Here is a 23,063-nt window from a genome sequence, read left to right as displayed (position 1 = left end):
ATCATCTGATCTGAAGAGCTTTACAAAGCTCAAGTTCATTTGTCAAATGTCTCTCCACTCTCTCTCCCCTTCATGCTACAATTGTCCTGTCGAATAAAAGCCTTTGGGCCAGAGAAATCTACAAATCTGTATTTTGTAATATTTGCTTAATTCAAAGTCTATTTGATCCACTTTTTGGTCTTCCTTTAGATCGTTTCTTGGGTAGAACAGTAATAGTTTTAGTCAAACTTCGGTCCTGTTTTAGACCCAGTACATGGAACTCACAAAGTTAAATGTTTTACTACTTTGAGAACACTTTGAGAACCACTGGTTTAGTAATCTCCCAAACAATATGTAAAGTTATGTTTCTGTACTTTTATGGTTAATGGTCCATTCACGTTTTGTGTGAAACTTGAATCTCAACTCAAAGTCATTTACAGACACATTTTAGCAAAGTCCTGATGCTTTGAGAGATAATCCCAAAAAAGATGGAAAGATATTCGTGTTTGTCAATATTGCCCAAGAATAAAAACATTCTGATATTGTATGAGGAACATGAAATGATTGAAGAGTTTTGAGTTCATTGATTGTTGTTATATTTGAATAAACTTCTCACGTCTCTGTGACTTTCCTTCAACTGAACAAACACAAACACAAACACAAACGTCCCGTACCTGAATCCTTCAGGACAGAGGCAGCTGTACCCGTCCAGTTTGTCCTCGCACTGAGCTCCGTTCTGACACCGATGGTTCAGACACTCGTCATTATCAATGCCACAGTCGGGACCCACCCAGCCCGGCACGCACACACACCTGGGAGAAAACACACACAACACATCACGCACACACACCTACGAGAAGAAACACACAACACATCACATACACACACCTGCGAGAAAACACACACAACACAACACATCACGTACACACGCCTACGAGAAGACACACACAACACATCACATACACACACCTGCGAGAAAACACACACAACACAACACATCACGTACACACGCCTACGAGAAGAAACACACAACACATCACACACACACACCTGCGAGAAAACACACACAACACAACACATCACGTACACACACCTACGAGAAGAAACACACAACACATCACACACACACACCTGCGAGAAAACACACACAACACAACACATCACGTACACACACCTACGAGAAGAAACACACAACACATCACACACACACACCTGCGAGAAAACACACACAACACATCACGTACACACACCTACGAGAAGAAACACACAACACATCACACACACACACCTGCGAGAAAACACACACAACACAACACATCACGTACACACACCTACGAGAAGAAACACACAACACATCACACACACACACCTGCGAGAAAACACACACAACACAACACATCACGTACACACACCTACGAGAATAAACACACAACACATCACACACACACACCTGCGAGAGGACACACAACACATCACACACACACACACACCTGCGAGAAAACACACACAACACAACACACACCTACAAGAAGACACACACAACACAACACATCACATACACACACCTACGAGAAGAAACATACAACACATCACACACACACACCTGCGAGAAAACACACACAACACAACACATCACGTACACACACCTACGAGAAGAAACACACAACACATCACACACACACCTGCAAGAAAACACACACAACACAACACATCACATACACACACCTACGAGAAGAAACACACATCACACACACACACCTGCGAGAGGACACACACAACACATCACACACACACACACCTGCGAGAGGACACACAACACATCACACACACACACACACCTGCGAGAGGACACACAACACATCACACACACACACACACCTGCGAGAAAACACACACAACACAACACACACCTACAAGAAGACACACACAGTCACGGCACATCACACACACACAAACACACACACAGCTACGAGAAGACACACACAGGCACGACAGACTCCAGTATGTGCAGTGTTTTGTGAGGCTTTGCTCTGCTACACTGCATCATATTTCCTGATTGTGTATTTTCCATTAGAGAATAATGGAGCTTGAAGCAGAAGCAGAACATGCAGTTATTTATGTGGATGAAGCTGGTTCATCCTGTCCAAAGAGAGGACACAGGGCACAGGGGCCACTGTCCCAGTGCCAGGACAGAGGACAGAGGACAGAGGACAGAGGGCGCCAATAAACAGTTTTTCTCGATTGCTTTTACCTGCTCAGGTAAACTAGAACCCACTTGGTCTTCATGACTTCTTTCTTTGCGCAGCAGAAGTCGCCTCTTGTGAATGTGTTCATACACAGTGTTCATACACAATGTGTTCATACACAGTGTGTTCATACACAGTGTGTTCATACACAGTGTGTTCATACACAGTGTGTTCATACACAGTGTGTTCATACACAGTGTTCATACACAATGTGTTCACACACAATGTGTTCATACACAGTGTTCATACACAATGTGTTCATACACAGTGTGTTCATACACAGTGTTCATACACAATGTGTTCATACACAGTGTTCATACACAATGTGTTCATACACAGTGTGTTCATACACAGTGTTCATACACAATGTGTTCATACACAGTGTGTTCATACACAATGTGTTCATACACAATGTGTTCATACACAATGTGTTCATACACAGTGTGTTCATACACAATGTGTTCATACACAATGTGTTCATACACAGTGTGTTCATACACAATGTGTTCATACACAGTGTGTTCATACACAATGTGTTCATACACAATGTGTTCATACACAATGTGTTCATACACAATGTGTTCATACACAGTGTGTTCATACAGATTCTTTGCATAAGTCTGAATCACTGATTCACCTGTGAAACTCCTTTGAACAATTCTTCAATAAGTGATCACTCACTCTGCACCTATAGGTGCCAAGTCTCTCCTTTTGTGGATCAGAGAAAATATGGAATGTGATGTGGATGAACCTGTGGCACTTTCATCGTGAACAATAGAGAATGACTCATTTGAACAACTGTGTTCAAATGAGTCATTCTCTATTGTTCACGATTGATTAAAGAGGCTTTTGAATTAGCAACAAGTTGTAGTGTTTAAAGGCAAGATTTAGCTGCATGTTTGAAGTGTTTTGAGAGAGTAACAGCCTTTTGCAAAATGTGTCATTTTGTCCAGACACGAGTGTGAACTGTTGTGAGAATGTGATGTCAGAGGTCATACAGGGATCAAAACCATCGAGAAAAACTGTAACATCACGATTTAGGGTGCGTTATGACACTTGCACACACAAGACTAAAGAGAGACTAGGACTAGGACAGGATCAAACCAGGATCACACCAAGACCAGTGTAGTTGTAATATTAGAGCTGTCAATAGAGTTGAACTCTCCAAGGTCTCTCTATGGTCTCTCCATGGTCTCTCTAAGGTCTCTCCACGGTCTCTCCACAGTCTCTCCACGGTCTCTCCACGGTCTCTCCATGGTCTCTCCACGGTCTCTCCATGGGCTCTCCAAAGTCTCTCCATGGTCTCTCCACGGTTTCTCCATGGTCTCTCCACGTCTCTCCAAAGTCTCTCCATGGTCTCTCCATGGTCTCTCCACGGTTTCTCCATGGTCTCTCCATGGTCTCTCCACGGTCTCTCCATGGTCTCTCCACGTCTCTCCATGGTCTCTCCACGTATCTCCATGGTCTCTCCACGTCTCTCCACAGTTTCTCCACGGTCTCTCCACGGTCTCTCCACGTCTCTCCAAGGTCTCTCCATGGTCTCTCTACGGTCTCTCCACGGTCTCTCCACAGTTTCTCCACAGTTTCTCCACGGTCTCTCCACGGTCTCTCCACGGTCTCTCCACGTCTCTCCAAGGTCTCTCCACGGTCTCTCCACGGTCTCTCCATGGTCTCTCCACGGTCTCTCCATGCTCGTCCACAAGATGACTGGTGGAGTTTGTGTAAATGTAACTATGTGATTTCAGCGCTGCTTCTGTATCTCTCATATTCACTTAGGTAAAACCTCCTCTAAAAGATTTAGGTCAAAAGAGACCATGTCATTTATTGATATTAATTTATGATTAATATGTCAATGCGTTAACTTTGACAGCCCTAAATAATATACAGTATTGTTTTAAATTTGCATATACCTGTAACCTTATTTAGTCATTTGGCCACGAGGAAGCAGCACACAGGGATTTTTATTGAACTTCATTCATGGTTACCTGGGTGCACTGGGTGCACTGGGTGCACTGGGTGCATTGATGCAGGTGGACAGGTGCAAACAGGGGTTTCTTCCTGGAGCGCACACATCCTCCTCCTCTTCACACAACAGGCCTAAACAAACACAGATGATGATGTTCCGTGACCAGTGAAGATGTTTAAAGACATTCTGAAACATGGAGGCTCATGTCTCTGGACTTATGTACCTGTGTAGTTGGGGGGGCAGAGGCACGTGTAGTTGCCCACTCCGTCCACACAGGTGGCACCGTTCTCACAGCCGTGGTCTTCACAGTCGTCAGAGTTCACTTCGCAGAACGCACCGTGGAAACCAAAGGCACACGCACAGCTGCAAAATACAGGAAAAGATGATTTTGTTATTTTATCCTGAAATCTTTAATAGAAAGAACAGTCCAGCATGAGGTGAAGAAGAGGGAGAGACATTTAGCATATTGTGCATTGGGTTTGGTTATGAACAGGTCGAACAGGTTAGTTTCAGGTGAAACTCCTCCCTGAGGGCGGGCTTAGTCAGTTCAGAAAGCTTAAAAGTTCTCAGACCAGCTCCTTAGATTGAAAGTGACTTTCGGTTGGACATCGAAACATCTTGAGTTTAAAGACATTGTCGAGACGACTTTTTCTACCAATATATTTGGATTTGTGTAACATCTTTACATTTGAGTGGCCAAAAATATCAGAGTCATAATTACTAATGACAAAAGATGATCAATCTCCATGGAGACAAGGAGGTGTCGCCAACAGGCCAAGTCTAGATCTGTGGAGAAGCCGCCACACTTACTGTAAGAATGAGTGATTTTCACAAGATTTTAGTGCAATAAAAAGCCTTGTAATGAAATAAATATGAGTAAGTAATACGTTTAACGTGATAATGTTAAACTAAGCCAAGGCAAAAACATCTCCATGGAGGCACCAGAAAGGTTACATTGTTTTTTATATGTTTTTATTCTTCAATCTCTATTTTCACATTATATATTATGCCTGTTTTTGTAAAGTCTTACATCTAAGTCCACCAGGGAAACTCAAACTGGTTCAAATGTCCTTAGAGCTCCAAAGTGGCTGACCGCGCAGTGACCCGAGCGTTACACAGGAGGTTTGGGGAGTTTTCATGTTTTATTTACTGTACATTTACTGTGCTTTCCTCTTTTCGTGTGTGTTTGAATCGGGGACAGTGTGTGGCTTCTGGTTCAACTGCAGTTTGTCCCAAATTAAAGAAATGAAGCATGAAGCGTGAACTATAAGGAATTCAGCCTGACTGTAAATGCATGTGGCACATCCAAAACAACAGAGAGCCTCCTATAGTCAGTGCTTTTGTAACATGCTTTTAAAACTAGAGCAAACTGGGGCATTCATCAAAATGTGAACAATCAGACCAAGTTACAGGTCAGATCTGTGGAGACAGAAAGAATGAAACAGATATGTATTTTATTAAATAAAGATGGATAGGTGAAATCAAACATTGCAGATAAAAGCAATATTATCTCCACTGCAACTACAGTGTTGTACCTGAATCCTCCGTCTGTTTTCACTCTATATAAACAGTGTTTTTACTCCATATAAACAGTGTTTTCGCTCTATATAACAGTGTTTTTACTCAATATAACAGTGTTTTTACTCTATATAAACAGTATTTTTACTCTATATAAACAGTGTTTTTACTCTATATGAACAGTGTTATACCTGAATCCTCCGTCTGTTTTCACTCTATATAAACACTGTTTTGACTCTATACAAACAATGTTTTTACTCTATATGAACAGTGTTTTCACTCTATATAAACAGGGTTTTCACTCTATACAAACAGTGTTTTTACTCTATATGAACAGTGTTTTTACTCTATATGAACAGTGTTTTAACTCTATGTAAACAGTGTTTTGACTCTATGTAAACAGGGTTTTCACTCTATACAAACAGTGTTTTTACTCTATATGAACAGTGTTTTCACTCTATATAAACAGGGTTTTCACTCTATACAAACAGTGTTTTTACTCTATATGAACAGTGTTTTTACTCTATATGAACAGTGTTTTAACTCTATGTAAACAGTGTTTTCACTCTATGTAAACAGTGTTTTGACTCTATATAAACAGTGTTTTTACTCTATATGAACAGTGTTATACCTGAATCCTCCGTCTGTTTTCACTCTATATACACAGTGTTTTGACTCTATATAAACAGGGTTTTCACTCTATACAAACAGTGTTTTTACTCTATATGAACAGTGTTTTCACTCTATATAAACAGTCTTTTCACTCTATGTAAACAGTGTTTTGACTCTATATAAACAGTGTTTTCACTCTATATGAACAGTATTTTCACTCTATATAAACAGTGTTTTGACTCTATATAAACAGTGTTTTCACTCCATATGAACAGTATTTTCACTCTATATAAACGGTGTTTTCACTCTATATAAACAGTGTTTTCACTCTATACAAACAGTGTTTTTACTCTATATGAACAGTGTTTTTACTCTATATAGAGTGAAAACAGACCGGAGAATTGAGGTATAACATTGTTTATACAAACAGTGTTTTACTCTATATAAACAATGTTGTACCTGAATCCTCTGGTCTGTTTTCACTCTATATAAACAGTGTATTTACTCTATATAAACAGTGTTTTTACTCTATACAAACAGTGTTTTCACTCTATATAAACAGTTTTTTGACTCTATATGAACAGTGTTTTGACTCTAAACAGTGTTTTGACTCTATATAAACAGTGTTTTGACTCTATATGAACAGTGTTTTGACTCTATATAAACAGTGTTTTGACTTTATATAAACAAAGTTTTCACTCTATATAAACAGTGTTTTGACTCTATATAAACAGTGTTTTGACTCTATATGAACGGCGTTATACCTGAATCCTCCGGTCTGTTTTCACTCTATATGAACAGTGTTTTGACTCTATATAAACAGTGTTTTCACTCTATATAAACAGTGTTTTGACTCTATATAAGCAGTGTTTTGACTCTATATAAACAGTGTTTTCACTCTATATAAACAGTGTTTTGACTCTATATAAGCAGTGTTTTGACTCTATATAAACAGTGTTTTCACTCCATATAAACAGTGTTTTGACTCTATATAAGCAGTGTTTTGACTCTATATAAGCAGTGTTTTGACTCTATATAAGCAGTGTTTTGACTCTATATAAACAGTGTTTTGACTCTATATAAACAGTGTTTTTACTCTATATAAGCAGTGTTTTCACTCTATATAAACAGTGTTTTGACTCTATATAAACAGTGTTTTGACTCTATATAAGCAGTGTTTTGACTCTATATAAACAGTGTTTTTACTCTATATAAGCAGTGTTTTCACTCTATATAAACAGTGTTTTGACTCTATATAAGCAGTGTTTTGACTCTATAAAAGCAGTGTTTTGACTCTATATAAGCAGTGTTTTGACTCTATATAAACAGTGTTTTGACTCTATATAAACAGTGTTTTTACTCTATATAAGCAGTGTTTTCACTCTATATAAACAGTGTTTTCACTCTATATAAACAGTGTTTTGACTCTATATAAGCAGTGTTTTGACTCTATATAAACAGTGTTTTTACTCTATATAAGCAGTGTTTTCACTCTATATAAACAGTGTTTTGACTCTATATAAGCAGTGTTTTGACTCTATATAAACAGTGTTTTCACTCTATATAAACAGTGTTTTGACTCTATATAAGCAGAGTTTTGACTCTATATAAACAGTGTTTTCACTCTATATAAACAGTGTTTTGACTCTATATAAGCAGTGTTTTGACTCTATATAAACAGTGTTTTCACTCCATATAAACAGTGTTTTGACTCTATATAAGCAGTGTTTTGACTCTATATAAGCAGTGTTTTGACTCTATATAAACAGTGTTTTGACTCTATATAAACAGTGTTTTTACTCTATATAAGCAGTGTTTTCACTCTATATAAACAGTGTTTTGACTCTATATAAACAGTGTTTTGACTCTATATAAGCAGTGTTTTGACTCTATATAAACAGTGTTTTTACTCTATATAAGCAGTGTTTTCACTCTATATAAACAGTGTTTTGACTCTATATAAGCAGTGTTTTGACTCTATAAAAGCAGTGTTTTGACTCTATATAAGCAGTGTTTTGACTCTATATAAACAGTGTTTTGACTCTATATAAGCAGTGTTTTGACTCTATATACACAGTGTTTTCACTCTATATAAACAGTGTTTTGACTCTATATAAACAGTGTTTTGACTCTATATAAGCAGTGTTTTGACTCTATATAAACAGTGTTTTTACTCTATATAAGCAGTGTTTTCACTCTATATAAACAGTGTTTTGACTCTATATAAGCAGTGTTTTGACTCTATATAAGCACATCGGTACATCATGTGGATAACACGCACAACTTTGTGGATAAAGTGAAACATCTCCAACTGGACCCAGATGACCTCATGATTTCATATGATGTGGTGTCCCTGTTCACCTGCATCCCGACCTCTGATGCAGTAGCAGCAGTGAGGACCAGACTGCAGGAAGACACCACCCTACAGGAAAGGACCAAACTGACACCTGAACACATATGTAAACTGTTGGACATCTGTCTGAACACCACTTACTTTACAGACAGATTCATGGCTGTGCCATGGGCTCGCCCGTCTCTCCCATAGTGGCCAACCTGTACATGGAGCACTTTGAGAAGAAGGCACTGTCCTCATTCTCAGGCATAGCCCCAAAACTGTGGCTCCGCTATGTCGATGATACTTTTGTAACAATCAAGAAACAAGAGCTGGAAACCTTCTCTGATCACATCAATGCTGTGGACCCACATATTAGGTTTACAAGAGAAGACGCTAAGGAGAATCGCTTGGCCTTTCTTGATTGTTCCACGATCAGAGGAGAGGACGGGAAACTCCAAATAGAAGTATATAGGAAACCTACACACACAGACCAGTATCTGCTCTTTGGTTCCAACCACCCACTACAGCACAAGCTGGGTGTGATCAGAACCTTACAACACAGAGCTCAAGGTGTGCCCACCAGCTCAGAGGGCAAGAAGAAAGAGGAAAAACATGTCCGTAATGCCCTCTCAGCCTGTGGTTACCCCGCTTGGGCTCTCAACAGAGTGAAGAGAACCAAGAAGCAGGACAAAAGGGAAACTGAACAGAAAAGGAAGGGTGTTTCTATCCCTTATGTGTCTGGCCTGTCGGAAAAACTGCAGAGAATTTTTAGACAACACGAAGTCCCTGTTTATTTTAAACCAGGCAACACTTTAAGACAAAAACTGGTTCACCCAAAGGACAAATTGCCGACTCAAAAACAGAGCAATGTAGTTTATTCGATCCAATGCAGTGAAGAAAGCTGTAAAGAACGTTACATAGGTGAGACGAAACAGCCTCTACACAAGAGGCTTTATCAGCACAGAAGAAATACTAGTTCAGGACCTCAGAGCGCCGTGCATCTCCATCTTGAAGCCTCTAATCACTCGTTTGAAGACGGTGAGGTGAAGGTTTTAAGCAGGGAGAAAAGATGGTTTGAAAGAGGAGTCAAGGAAGCTATTTTTGTTAAAAAAGAAAGACCTTCTTTAAACAGAAATGGAGGGCTTAGGTTTAATCTTCCTGTTATCTATAATGGGTTACTGAACCCCTGGAAAGGTAAAGGACCAGGGCATTCAAATGCTAATCAGGTACTCAGGGTGGTTGAGCCAGGGTCTCACTAAGACAAAGAGGATTCTAATAGCCCATTAAGATTCTGAATAGGCTAGCTCGGTAAATACAAGGGGGAGTTTCTGTTGAAACAAACAACTCTTTCTACTTCAGGAAGGCTCCTCCCAATGGGCGGGTCTTACCACAGAACAGTATTAATATCGGAGTTCTCGACCTAAATTCTGTTATTGACAATGACTCTTGGATGAGAGTCGGAACGTCTACTTTTTCAAACTGAGTCCAGATGACTACAACTGAAGCTTTTTCTACTTTTCTATATAAGCAGTGTTTTGACTCTATATACACAGTGTTTTCACTCGATATAAGCAGTGTTTTGACTCTATATACACAGTGTTTTGACTCTATATAAGCAGTGTTTTGACTCTATATAAACAGTGTTTTACTCTATATAAGCAGTGTTTTCACTCTATATAAACAGTGTTTTGACTCTATATAAGCAGTGTTTTGACTCTATATAAGCAGTGTTTTGACTCTATATACACAGTGTTTTCACTCTATATAAGCAGTGTTTTGACTCTATATAAGCAGTGTTTTCACTCTATATAAACAGTGTTTTGACTCTATATAAGCAGTGTTTTGACTCTATATAAGCAGTGTTTTGACTCTATATAAGCAGTGTTTTGACTCTATATAAACAGTGTTTTGACTCAATATAAGCAGTGTTTTGACTCTATATAAACAGTGTTTTCACCCTATATAAACAGTGTTTTGACTCTATGTGAACGGTGTTTTAACTCTATATAAGCAGTGTTTTAACTCTATATAAACAGTGTTTTCACTCTATATAAACAGTGTTTTGACTCTATATAAACAGTGTTTTCACTCTATATAAACAGTGTTTTGACTCTATATAAGCAGTGTTTTAACTCTATATAAACAGTGTTTTCACTCTATATAAACAGTGTTTTGACTCTATATAAGCAGTGTTTTGACTCTATATAAACAGTGTTTTCACTCTATATAAACAGTGTTTTGACTCTATATAAGCAGTGTTTTGACTCTATATAAGCAGTGTTTTGACTCTATATAAACAGTGTTTTCATTCTATATAAACAGTGTTTTGACTATATAAGCAGTGTTTTGACTCTATATAAACAGTGCTTTGACTATATATAAGCAGTGTTTTGACTCTATATAAGCAGTGTTTTCACTCTATATAAACAGTGTTTTGACTCTATATAAACAGTGTTTTGACTCTATATAAGCAGTGTTTTGACTCTATATACACAGTGTTTTCACTCTATATAAACAGTGTTTTGACGCTATATAAGCAGTGTTTTGACTCTATATAAACAGTGTTTTCACTCTATATAAACAGTGTTTTGACTCTGTGTAAGCAGTGTTTTGACTCTATATAAACAGTGTTTTCACTCTATATAAACAGTGTTTTGACTCTATATAAGCAGTGTTTTGACTCTATATAAACAGTGTTTTCACTCTATATAAACAGTGTTTTGACTATATAAGCAGTGTTTTGACTCTATATAAACAGTGTTTTCACTCTATATAAACAGTGTTTTGACTCTATATAAGCAGTGTTTTGACTCTATATAAACAGTGTTTTGACTCTATATAAGCAGTGTTTTGACTCTATATAAGCAGTGTTTTGACTCTATATAAACAGTGTTTTTACTCTATATAAGCAGTGTTTTCACTCTATATAAACAGTGTTTTGACTCTATATAAGCAGTGTTTTGACTCTATATAAGCAGTGTTTTGACTCTATATACACAGTGTTTTCACTCTATATAAACAGTGTTTTGACTCTATATAAACAGTGTTTTGACTCTATATACACAGTGTTTTGACTCTATATAAGCAGTGTTTTGACTCTATATAAACAGTGTTTTTACTCTATATAAGCAGTGTTTTTACTCTATATAAACAGTGTTTTGACTCTATATAAGCAGTGTTTTGACTCTATATACACAGTGTTTTCACTCTATATAAGCAGTGTTTTGACTCTATATACACAGTGTTTTGACTCTATATAAGCAGTGTTTTGACCCTATATAAACAGTGTTTTTACTCTATATAAGCAGTGTTTTCACTCTATATAAACAGTGTTTTCACTCTATATAAGCAGTGTTTTTACTCTATATAAGAAGTGTTTTGACTCTATATACACAGTGTTTTCACTCTATATAAGCAGTGTTTTGACTCTATATAAACCGTGTTTTCACCCTACATAAACAGTGTTTTGACTCTATGTGAACGGTGTTTTAACTCTATATAAGCAGTGTTTTAACTCTATATAAACAGTGTTTTCACTCTATATAAACAGTGTTTTGACTCTATATAAGCAGTGTTTTGACTCTATATAAACAGTGTTTTGACTCTATATAAGCAGTGTTTTGACTCTATATAAACAGTGTTTTGACTCTATATAAACAGTGTTTTGACTCTATATAAACAGTGTTTTGACTCTATATAAACAGTGTTATGACTCTATAAAGCAGTGTTTTCACTCCATATAAACAGTGTTTTGACTCTATATAAGCAGTGTTTTGACTCTATATAAGCAGTGTTTTGACTCTATATAAGCAGTGTTTTGACTCTATATAAACAGTGTTTTGACTCTATATAAACAGTGTTTTTACTCTATATAAGCAGTGTTTTCACTCTATATAAACAGTGTTTTGACTCTATATAAACAGTGTTTTGACTCTATATAAGCAGTGTTTTGACTCTATATAAACATTGTTTTTACTCTATATAAGCAGTGTTTTCACTCTATATAAACAGTGTTTTGACTCTATATAAGCAGTGTTTTGACTCTATATAAGCAGTGTTTTGACTCTATATACACAGTGTTTTCACTCTATATAAACAGTGTTTTGACTCTATATAAACAGTGTTTTGACTCTATATACACAGTGTTTTGACTCTATATAAGCAGTGTTTTGACTCTATATAAACAGTGTTTTTACTCTATATAAGCAGTGTTTTTACTCTATATAAACAGTGTTTTGTCTCTATATAAGCAGTGTTTTGACTCTATATAAGCAGTGTTTTGACTCTATATACACAGTGTTTTCACTCTATATAAGCAGTGTTTTGACTCTATATACACAGTGTTTTGACTCTATATAAGCAGTGTTTTGACTCTATATAAACAGTGTTTTTACTCTATATAAGCAGTGTTTTCACTCTATATAAACAGTGTTTTGACTCTATATAAGCAGTGTTTTGACTCTATATAATCAGTGTTTTCACTCTATATAAACAGTGTTTTGACTCTATATAAGCAGTGTTTTGACCTATAGAAAAGCAGTGTTTTGACTCTATATAAGCAGTGTTTTGACTCTATATAAACAGTATTTTGACTCTATATAAACAGTGTTTTGACTCTATATAAACCGTGTTTTCACCCTATATAAACAGTGTTTTGACTCTATGTGAACGGTGTTTTAACTCTATATAAGCAGTGTTTTAACTCTATATAAACAGTGTTTTCACTCTATATAAACAGTGTTTTGACTCTATATAAGCAGTGTTTTGACTCTATATAAACAGTGTTTTCACTCTATGTAAACAGTGTTTTGACTCTATATAAGCAGTGTTTTAACTCTATATAAACAGTGTTTTCACTCTATATAAACAGTGTTTTGACTCTATATAAGCAGTGTTTTGACTCTATATAAACAGTGTTTTCACTCTATATAAACAGTGTTTTGACTCTATATAAGCAGTGCTTTGACTCTATATAAACAGTGTTTTCACTCCATATAAACAGTGTTTTGACTCTATATTAGCAGTGTTTTTACTCTATATAAGCAGTGTTTTCACTCTATATAAACAGTGTTTTGACTCTATATAAACAGTGTTTTGACTCTATATAAGCAGTGTTTTGACTCTATATAAACAGTGTTTTCACTCTATATAAACAGTGTTTTGACTCTATATAAACAGTGCTTTGAATATATATAAGCAGTGTTTTGACTCTATATAAGCAGTGTTTTCACTCTATATAAACAGTGTTTGGACTCTGTATAAACAGTGTTTTTACTCTATATAAACAGTGTTTTCACTCTATATAAACAGTGTTTTGACTCTATATAAGCAGTGTTTTGACTCTATATAAACAGTGTTTTCACTCTATATAAACAGTGTTTTGACTATATAAGCAGTGTTTTGACTCTATATAAACAGTGTTTTCACTCTATATAAACAGTGTTTTGACTCTATATAAGCAGTGTTTTGACTCTATATAAACAGTGTTTTGACTCTATATAAGCAGTGTTTTGACTCTATATAAACAGTGTTTTGACTCTATATAAACAGTGTTTTGACTCTATATAAACAGTGTTATGACTCTATATAATCAGTGTTTTCACTCTATACAAACAGTGTTTTGACTCTATATAAACAGTGTTTTGACTCTATATACACAGTGTTTTGACTCTATATAAGCAGTGTTTTGACTCTATATAAACAGTGTTTTTACTCTATATAAGCATTGTTTTCACTCTATATAAACAGTGTTTTTACTCTATATAAGCAGTGTTTTGACTCTATATAAGCAGTGTTTTGACTCTATATACACAGTGTTTTCACTCTATATAAACAGTGTTTTGACTCTATATAAGCAGTGTTTTCACTCTATATAAACAGTGTTTTGACTCTATATAAACAGTGTTTTGACTCTATATAAGCAGTGTTTTGCCTCTATATAAACAGTGTTTTTACTCTATATAAGGAGTGTTTTCACTCTATATAAACAGTGTTTTGACTCTATATAAACAGTGTTTTGATTCTATATAAGCAGTGTTTTGACTCTATATAAACAGTGTTTTAACTCTATATAAACAGTGTTTTCACTCTATATAAACAGTGTTTTGACTCTATATAAGCAGTGTTTTGACTCTATATAAACAGTGTTTTCACTCTATATAAACAGTGTTTTGACTCTATATAAACAGTGTTTTGACTCTATATAAACAGTGTTTTCACTCCATATAAACAGTGTTTTCACTCTATATAAGCAGTGTTTTGACTCTATATAAGCAGTGTTTTCACTCTATATAAACAGTGTTTTGACTCTATATAAACAGTGTTTTGACTATATACACAGTGTTTTGACTCTATATAAGCAGTGTTTTGACTCTATATAAACAGTGTTTTTACTCTATATAAGCAGTGTTTTCACTCTATATAAACAGTGTTTTGACTCTATACAAGCAGTGTTTTGACTCTATATAAGCAGTGTTTTGACTCTATATACACAGTGTTTTCACTCTATATAAACAGTGTTTTGACTCTATATAAACAGTGTTTTGACTCTATATACACAGTGTTTTGACTCTATATAAGCAGTGTTTTGACTCTATATAAACAGTGTTTTGACTCTATATAAGCAGTGTTTTCACTCTATATAAACAGTGTTTTGACTCTATATAAGCAGTGTTTTGACTCTATATAAACAGTGTTTTGACTCTATATACACAGTGTTTTCACTCTATATAAGCAGTGTTTTGACTCTATATACACAGTGTTTTCACTCTATATAAGCAGTGTTTTGACTCTATATAAACAGTGTTTTTACTCTATATAAGCAGTGTTTTCACTCTATATAAACAGTGTTTTGACTCTATATAAGCAGTGTTTTGACTCTATATAAGCAGTGTTTTGACTCTATATACACAGTGTTTTCACTCTATATAAGCAGTGTTTTCACTCTATATAAACAGTGTTTTGACTCTATATAAGCAGTGTTTTCACTCTATATAAACAGTGTTTTGACTATATAAGCAGTGTTTTGACTCTATATAAACAGTGTTTTCACTCTATATAAACAGTGTTTTGACTATATAAGCAGTGTTTTGACTCTATATAAACAGTGTTTTCACTCTATATAAACAGTGTTTTGACTCTATATAAGCAGTGTTTTTACTCTATATAAACAGTGTTTTGACTCTATATAAACAGTGTTTTGACTCTATATAAACAGTGTTTTGACTCTATATAAACAGTGTTATGACTCTATATAATCAGTGTTTTCACTCTATATAAACAGTGTTTTGACTCTATATAAACAGTGTTTTGACTCTATATACACAGTGTTTTGACTCTATATAAGCAGTGTTTTGACTCTATATAAACAGTGTTTTTACTCTATATAAGCAGTGTTTTCACTCTATATAAACAGTGTTTTTACTCTATATAAGCAGTGTTTTGACTCTATATAAGCAGTGTTTTGACTCTATATACACAGTGTTTTCACTCTATATAAACAGTGTTTTGACTCTATATAAGCAGTGTTTTCACTCTATATAAACAGTGTTTTGACTCTATATAAACAGTGTTTTGACTCTATATAAGCAGTGTTTTGCCTCTATATAAACAGTGTTTTTACTCTATATAAGGAGTGTTTTCACTCTATATAAACAGTGTTTTGACTCTATATAAACAGTGTTTTGATTCTATATAAGCAGTGTTTTGACTCTATATAAACAGTGTTTTAACTCTATATAAACAGTGTTTTCACTCTATATAAACAGTGTTTTGACTCTATATAAGCAGTGTTTTGACTCTATATAAACAGTGTTTTCACTCTATATAAACAGTGTTTTGACTCTATATAAGCAGTGTTTTGACTCTATATAAACAGTGTTTTCACTCCATATAAACAGTGTTTTGACTCTATATAAGCAGTGTTTTGACTCTATATAAGCAGTGTTTTGACTCTATATAAGCAGTGTTTTCACTCTATATAAACAGTGTTTTGACTCTATATAAACAGTGTTTTGACTCTATACACACAGTGTTTTGACTCTATATAAGCAGTGTTTTGACTCTATATAAACAGTGTTTTTACTCTATATAAGCAGTGTTTTCACTCTATATAAACAGTGTTTTGACTCTATACAAGCAGTGTTTTTACTCTATATAAGCAGTGTTTTGACTCTATATACACAGTGTTTTCACTCTATATAAACAGTGTTTTGACTCTATATAAACAGTGTTTTGACTCTATATACAGTGTTTTGACTCTATATAAGCAGTGTTTTGACTCTATATAAACAGTGTTTTGACTCTATATAAGCAGTGTTTTCACTCTATATAAACAGTGTTTTGACTCTATATAAGCAGTGTTTTGACTCTATATAAGCAGTGTTTTGACTCTATATACACAGTGTTTTCACTCTATATAAGCAGTGTTTTGACTCTATATACACAGTGTTTTGACTCTATATAAGCAGTGTTTTGACTCTATATAAGCAGTGTTTTCACTCTATATAAACAGTGTTTTGACTCTATATAAACAGTGTTTTGACTCTATATAAACAGTGTTATGACTCTATATAAGCAGTGTTTTCACTCTATATAAACAGTGTTTTGACTCTATATAAACAGTGTTTTGATTCTATATAAGCAGTGTTTTGCCTCTATATAAACAGTGTTTTCACTCTATGTAAGGAGTGTTTTCACTCTATATAAACAGTGTTTTAACTCTATATAAACAGTGTTTTGATTCTATATAAGCAGTGTTTTAACTCTATATAAACAGTGTTTTCACTCTATATAAACAGTGTTTTGACTCTATATAAGCAGTGTTTTGACTCTATATAAACAGTGTTTTCACTCTATATAAACAGTGTTTTGACTCTATATAAGCAGTGTTTCGACTCTATATAAACAGTGTTTTCACTCCATATAAACAGTGTTTTGACTCTATATAAGCAGTGTTTTGACTCTATATAAGCAGTGTTTTGACTCTATATAAACAGTGTTTTGACTCTATATAAACAGTGTTTTGACTCTATATAAACAGTGTTTTTACTCTATATAAGCAGTGTTTTGACTCTATATAAACAGTGTTTTGACTCTATATAAACAGTGTTTTGACTCTATATACACAGTGTTTTGACTCTATATAAGCAGTGTTTTGACTCTATATAAACAGTGTTTTTACTTTATATAAGCAGTGTTTTCACTCTATATAAACAGTGTTTTTACTCTATATAAGCAGTGTTTTGACTCTATATAAGCAGTGTTTTGACTCTATATACACAGTGTTTTCACTCTATATAAACAGTGTTTTGACTCTATATAAACAGTGTTTTGACTCTATATACACAGTGTTTTGACTCTATATAAGCAGTGTTTTGACTCTATATAAACAGTGTTTTTACTCTATATAAGCAGTGTTTTCACTCTATATAAACAGTGTTTTGACTCTATATAAGCAGTGTTTTGACTCTATATAAGCAGTGTTTTGACTCTATATACACAGTGTTTTCACTCTATATAAGCAGTGTTTTGACTCTATATAAGCAGTGTTTTGACTCTATATAAGCAGTGTTTTGACTCTATATACACAGTGTTTTCACTCTATATAAGCAGTGTTTTGACTCTATATAAGCAGTGTTTTGACTCTATATAAACAGTGTTTTGACTCTATATAAGCAGTGTTTTGACTCTATATAAGCAGTGTTTTGACTCTATATAAGCAGTGTTTTGACTCTATATACACAGTGTTTTCACTCTATATAAGCAGTGTTTTGACTCTATATAAGCAGTGTTTTGACTCTATATAAACAGTGTTTTGACTCTATATAAGCAGTGTTTTGACTCTATATAAGCAGTGTTTTGACTCTATATAAACAGTGTTTTGACTCTATATAAGCAGTATTTTGACTCTATATAAACAGTGTTTTCACCCTATATAAACAGTGTTTTGACTCTATGTGAACGGTGTTATACCTGAATCCTCCGGTCTGCTCGTCGCTGATGCACGCGCCTCCGTTGGTGCAGGGTTCACTCACACATGGATCCACCGGAGTCTCACAGTGTTTTCCCTGCACAGAACATTCATAATCATTAGTGATGTCACAACACTAATATTACAAACATACCAACATGTCTACACAAAGAGCTTCTGATGAGGGACAAAACATGGCTTAGTGTCATAAAACTCAGAATTTCATGACATAAGTTTAATGATTACTCAAACTTGTGTGAAGCAGATCATAAAAACCCTGGTTCAGTGAAAACAACACACAAGAAGAAAAGACTAAAGAAATGTGCAATTTTACAGGACACAGCAGATATAGGAATAAAATCTTAAATTTAGAGATATCACTTAACAAATCAGTGAATATCACTGAATAAATCAGGTTTAGAGTCAAATATTAACAAATCCTTCTGTTCAATGGGTCAATATCCAGGATTGTGCAGTTTGGTGTGAGCAGGAGCTGCTTTAAGGTCTTTATGTCTCTGAGGGAGGAACATGCATTTGGAGAAACAACCTTTGAAGTCACAACGTCCCGTGTAAATCTATGGATTCGATAATACAATATCTTTCAGTGCAAATTGGACTGTTGTTGTTGTTGTTGTTGTTGTTGTTGTTGTTGTTGTTGTTGTTACCATGAAGCCGCTGGGACAGGAACAGCTGTAGTTCTGGGTCTGATCGTCCCGACACTGGCCCTGGTTCAGACATGGAGAGGAAACACAGGGACTGCACTTCACCTGCACCCACTCGTCCACCGGGCCTGGAGCACACACATGTCATTATTAAATTAAACAGGTTCAAATAGAACACAAGGGCTCAACAATTTGGTAAAACAACAAAACATTGTGTTTTGATGATGTTAAATGTTAAAGGTAATGTAAAGTTAAATGTATTTCAGAACTACGGCTGTATTAGAACGATATTGACGAAAGTGAGACGATATTATGCGTTAAAACATGTCATTAGTTGAGGTCTAATAATCAAACAAATGTGAAATGTCTGTCAAATTAATCATAAAAGTGCAGAAATATCACCTTGTAGCCTTATTTACCATATTTTCCGGACTATAAGTTGCACCTTTTTTCATAGTTTTGGCCGGGGTACTTACATTTATACTTATATACTCTCTGAAGCAACTTATTTGTGATATTATTTCTTATTTTCACACTTGCAACCGCATTTCATACTCCAGTGCAACTTATATATGTTTTTTTCTTCTCTATTATGCATTTTTTGGCTGGTGCGACTTATACTCCGGTGCGACTTAAAGTCCGGAAAATACGGCATTTTTATTTGAATTAAACTCTTTTTATAGCATTTTTACTGTAAACAATATTCAAATGTTACATATCCTCACAATCTATACATTTTGATAATCAGAACATGTTTGCGCCGATCTTATACACAGGGTTTACTGTTTTTAGACAGTTTCCCAGCTCTACACTGGAGCCAAACTAAAGCCCTAATCTGGACACGGGGAGAACATGCAAACAAAATGGCTCCACTTAAATCAGGTAAATGAATGCAGTTTTGTCTCAGCTTCATCCTCATTATTATTGCATCGACATTCCCCTCAGCGCCAGTACGATTAAAGTAGTTTTAAACCCGTGCTAAAAACGTGACGTGATGCAGCCTCAAGCCAGTCTGCCAGCCCTTTCACACCAAAATTAACACTATCTCAACATGTAAAAATACCACAATTAGCACCAGGTTTCGTTCAAATAATGATTTTTTTTCCACAGTCAAACCGAGTGAGAGGACATATTTTTTGTCATGTTCATTTAATACATACTGTGAACTGTAGGTAACACCTGACTCTTTTAGACAAAAAGCTCTGCCCCGGGAGGCAGCGCACGGCTCCTTTGGGGCTTTGTGAGTGCAATTAACAGCCACATGTTCGTGTTTGTACGCATTATAGCTAAGATAACTTTACACAGTTCTATAATAATGTAGTTCTATTTGATCAGAAAGCTGTGTTCTGGTGAATAGCCACTAGACGGCGCTCAACGGTAGTTAGAGAATTCACCCAAACGAAGAAAAATGCAACTTGAAAAATGTAACTTGAAAAATGCAGCTTAAAAAATGTAACTTGAAAAATGCAACTTGAAAAATGTAACTTGAAAAATGCAGCTTAAAAAATGTAACTTGAAAAATGTAACTTGAAAAATGCAACTTGAAAAACTGTTGCAGTTTTTGGATCACATTTGTTGAAGAAAATCAGGTGAGAAAAGGTATTATTAGTGTGCATCTCACCCTAGTCACTTTTTAAAATGTGAGATTCCACTGTTGTGACGGTGTTCACTACTGTCCCCGGTGGTCAGCACGTGAACAGCTCCGTTGCTGTAAATTCCTCATCAGCGAGCAGACAGTACCGGGGAAGCACAGGTGTAATCGGCAGCACTGCTACGTTTCCCTGCCGACATCTGCCTTAAATATCTTGTTTTTCACCCACGTTACCCCAAAAAGCTAGGAGCAAGACACTTTGAGAGATAAAGCTTCAGGAGTTTAACAATCGAAGCTGATGGAACCTCAGCACAACGCTGACTCTTTCTCAAGCTACAGATGCTAACACAGCTTCTGGAGGTGAGCGCTGCACAGACAAGCGACCTTCACGATGCCGACTCGCTGTGCACGCCACATGTTTTCCACACTCTTTAATGACAGCCGCTGCACGTGGATGGAAAAGCAGATGGAACTGTGAAAAATCCCACTGCTATGAAGTCACAGATGTATTTCTCATAGAACTAAATACTCTCAAAATGACCCTCGGAAAAGTTCCAGGAATTCATCAGAAATAAAGTCAGTTCCAGTCAACTTCAGAGCAACAGTACGAGGTCCAGAGCCGCTGTGGTTTTCTTATTTTAAAGACCCGAATTGTTATTTATGAAGTGTTTGTAGCGCACAGAACAAAGTATGGCCAAGTTATTTACAGAACAAAGAAAATATATACTATAAAATTGCAATCATGCTCAAGTGTATTTGTTAGTCCTTCTTAATATTCCACCAGAATGTTCACAGTGTAGGTCCTTGACACAATGTGACTTCTGCACTTATAAAACTAATCACTGGACAAGGAATAAGCATGACACGATGATATGTCTATTATGTGTATTATTGCCACGATATCGTGTACACAAGTACACGAGTACACGAGGACACGAGGACACAAGTACACGTGTACACGAGGACACGAGGACACAAGTACACGTGTACACGTGTACACGAGGACACAAGTACACGTGTACACGAGGACACGAGGACACAAGTACACGTGTACACGTGTACACGAGGACACAAGTACACGTGTACACGAGGACACGAGTACACGTGTACACGAGGACACGAGGACACAAGTACACGTGTACACGTGTACACGAGGACACAAGTACACGTGTACACGAGGACACGAGGACACAAGTACACGTGTACACGTGTACACGAGGACACAAGTACACGTGTACACGAGGACACGAGTACGCTGGTGTCCTCTGCTGAGTGTTTTGCATTGGTAGAATTGACGCTTCTAAGTGTGCAGCCTTAGTCACGGCAAAACACGCTGGAGAAAATGTGGTAAACGGGTTTAAAATGTGTATTTGTGATATAAAGGCGTTGGCGCGGTGCTCAGCAGACAAGGAAAAGGGCGCTCACGCTCTCGCTGGGACCGCGCAGGGACGGAGCGGCTCCGTCACAGACTCCCGCAGAATTTTGGCTAAATCTTTTGACTTAATACCGCTTTTTATATTTCATTTAATGCTATTTTGCGTTGTTAGAGGGACTTTGATAAAAAATAAATTATAATAATTTATTTTATTTATATTGTAGAAATCAATCATCTAAGTGCGGCGGATCCGTAAACCAAGTACTAAAATAACATGTAAACTCCTCAATGAGCCGCGGTCGGAGCTGTTTGTACGGTTTCATTCACATGCTCACATTCCCCACAGATGGAGACTTTAAATGAACAAAAACCTTGAACAAAAGCTGCATTAACTCCAGCTTTATGGACTATGGTCTATAGTAGTATCCATGGTGACTGGCTGACCCCTGGATCCTGGCCTTGGCCCGGTCCAGAGCCGGTCTACACTCTCTACATTAGAAAGAGGCTTGTGTGCGACAGGTGTGTGGAAGAGAGCGAAGGTCAGGAAAGAGAAGGATTTATAACGTTTCTGATGAAGAAAGAAAGTGAGAAAGACAGAGTGAGGTGGAAATATGGATCTACGAAGACAAATACATGGAGATATTTTTCTTTAATAAAAATACAGAAATAGTCTATTCTTTTTTGACATTTTGATGTAATAATATCACCGTCTCTGTGTTTTAGCGCCTGCACAGTCCAGGTAATGATTATGATGATCAAAATACGACTAGCAGGGCCGGCCCAGCCTATAAGCGAACTAAGCAGCCGCG

The 23,063-nt window shown here is 36.0% G+C and overlaps 1 protein-coding gene across 1 annotated transcript in view; it reads right to left on the bottom strand.

The window, feature by feature from the left end:
- The window catches only part of LOC140377765 (slit homolog 1 protein-like), a 146,676-nt gene that overhangs the window by 16,605 nt on the left and 107,008 nt on the right, over positions 1-23,063 (bottom strand). Inside the window, exons 27-31 of the mRNA XM_072463316.1 lie at positions 19,292-19,416; positions 18,629-18,723; positions 4,415-4,554; positions 4,211-4,322; positions 654-791 (exon numbers count right to left, since the gene is read on the bottom strand). Of these exons, the coding sequence (XP_072319417.1) occupies positions 654-791; positions 4,211-4,322; positions 4,415-4,554; positions 18,629-18,723; positions 19,292-19,416 (610 nt within the window). The remainder of the gene's footprint in view (positions 1-653; positions 792-4,210; positions 4,323-4,414; positions 4,555-18,628; positions 18,724-19,291; positions 19,417-23,063) is intronic.

Source organism: Eucyclogobius newberryi, unplaced genomic scaffold (assembly GCF_026437365.1).
Source record: "Eucyclogobius newberryi isolate DKJ021-1_F unplaced genomic scaffold, fEucNew1.0.hap1 SCAF_4, whole genome shotgun sequence".
NCBI lineage: Eukaryota > Metazoa > Chordata > Actinopteri > Gobiiformes > Gobiidae > Eucyclogobius > Eucyclogobius newberryi.
This window is presented reverse-complemented; position numbering and strand designations above follow the sequence as displayed.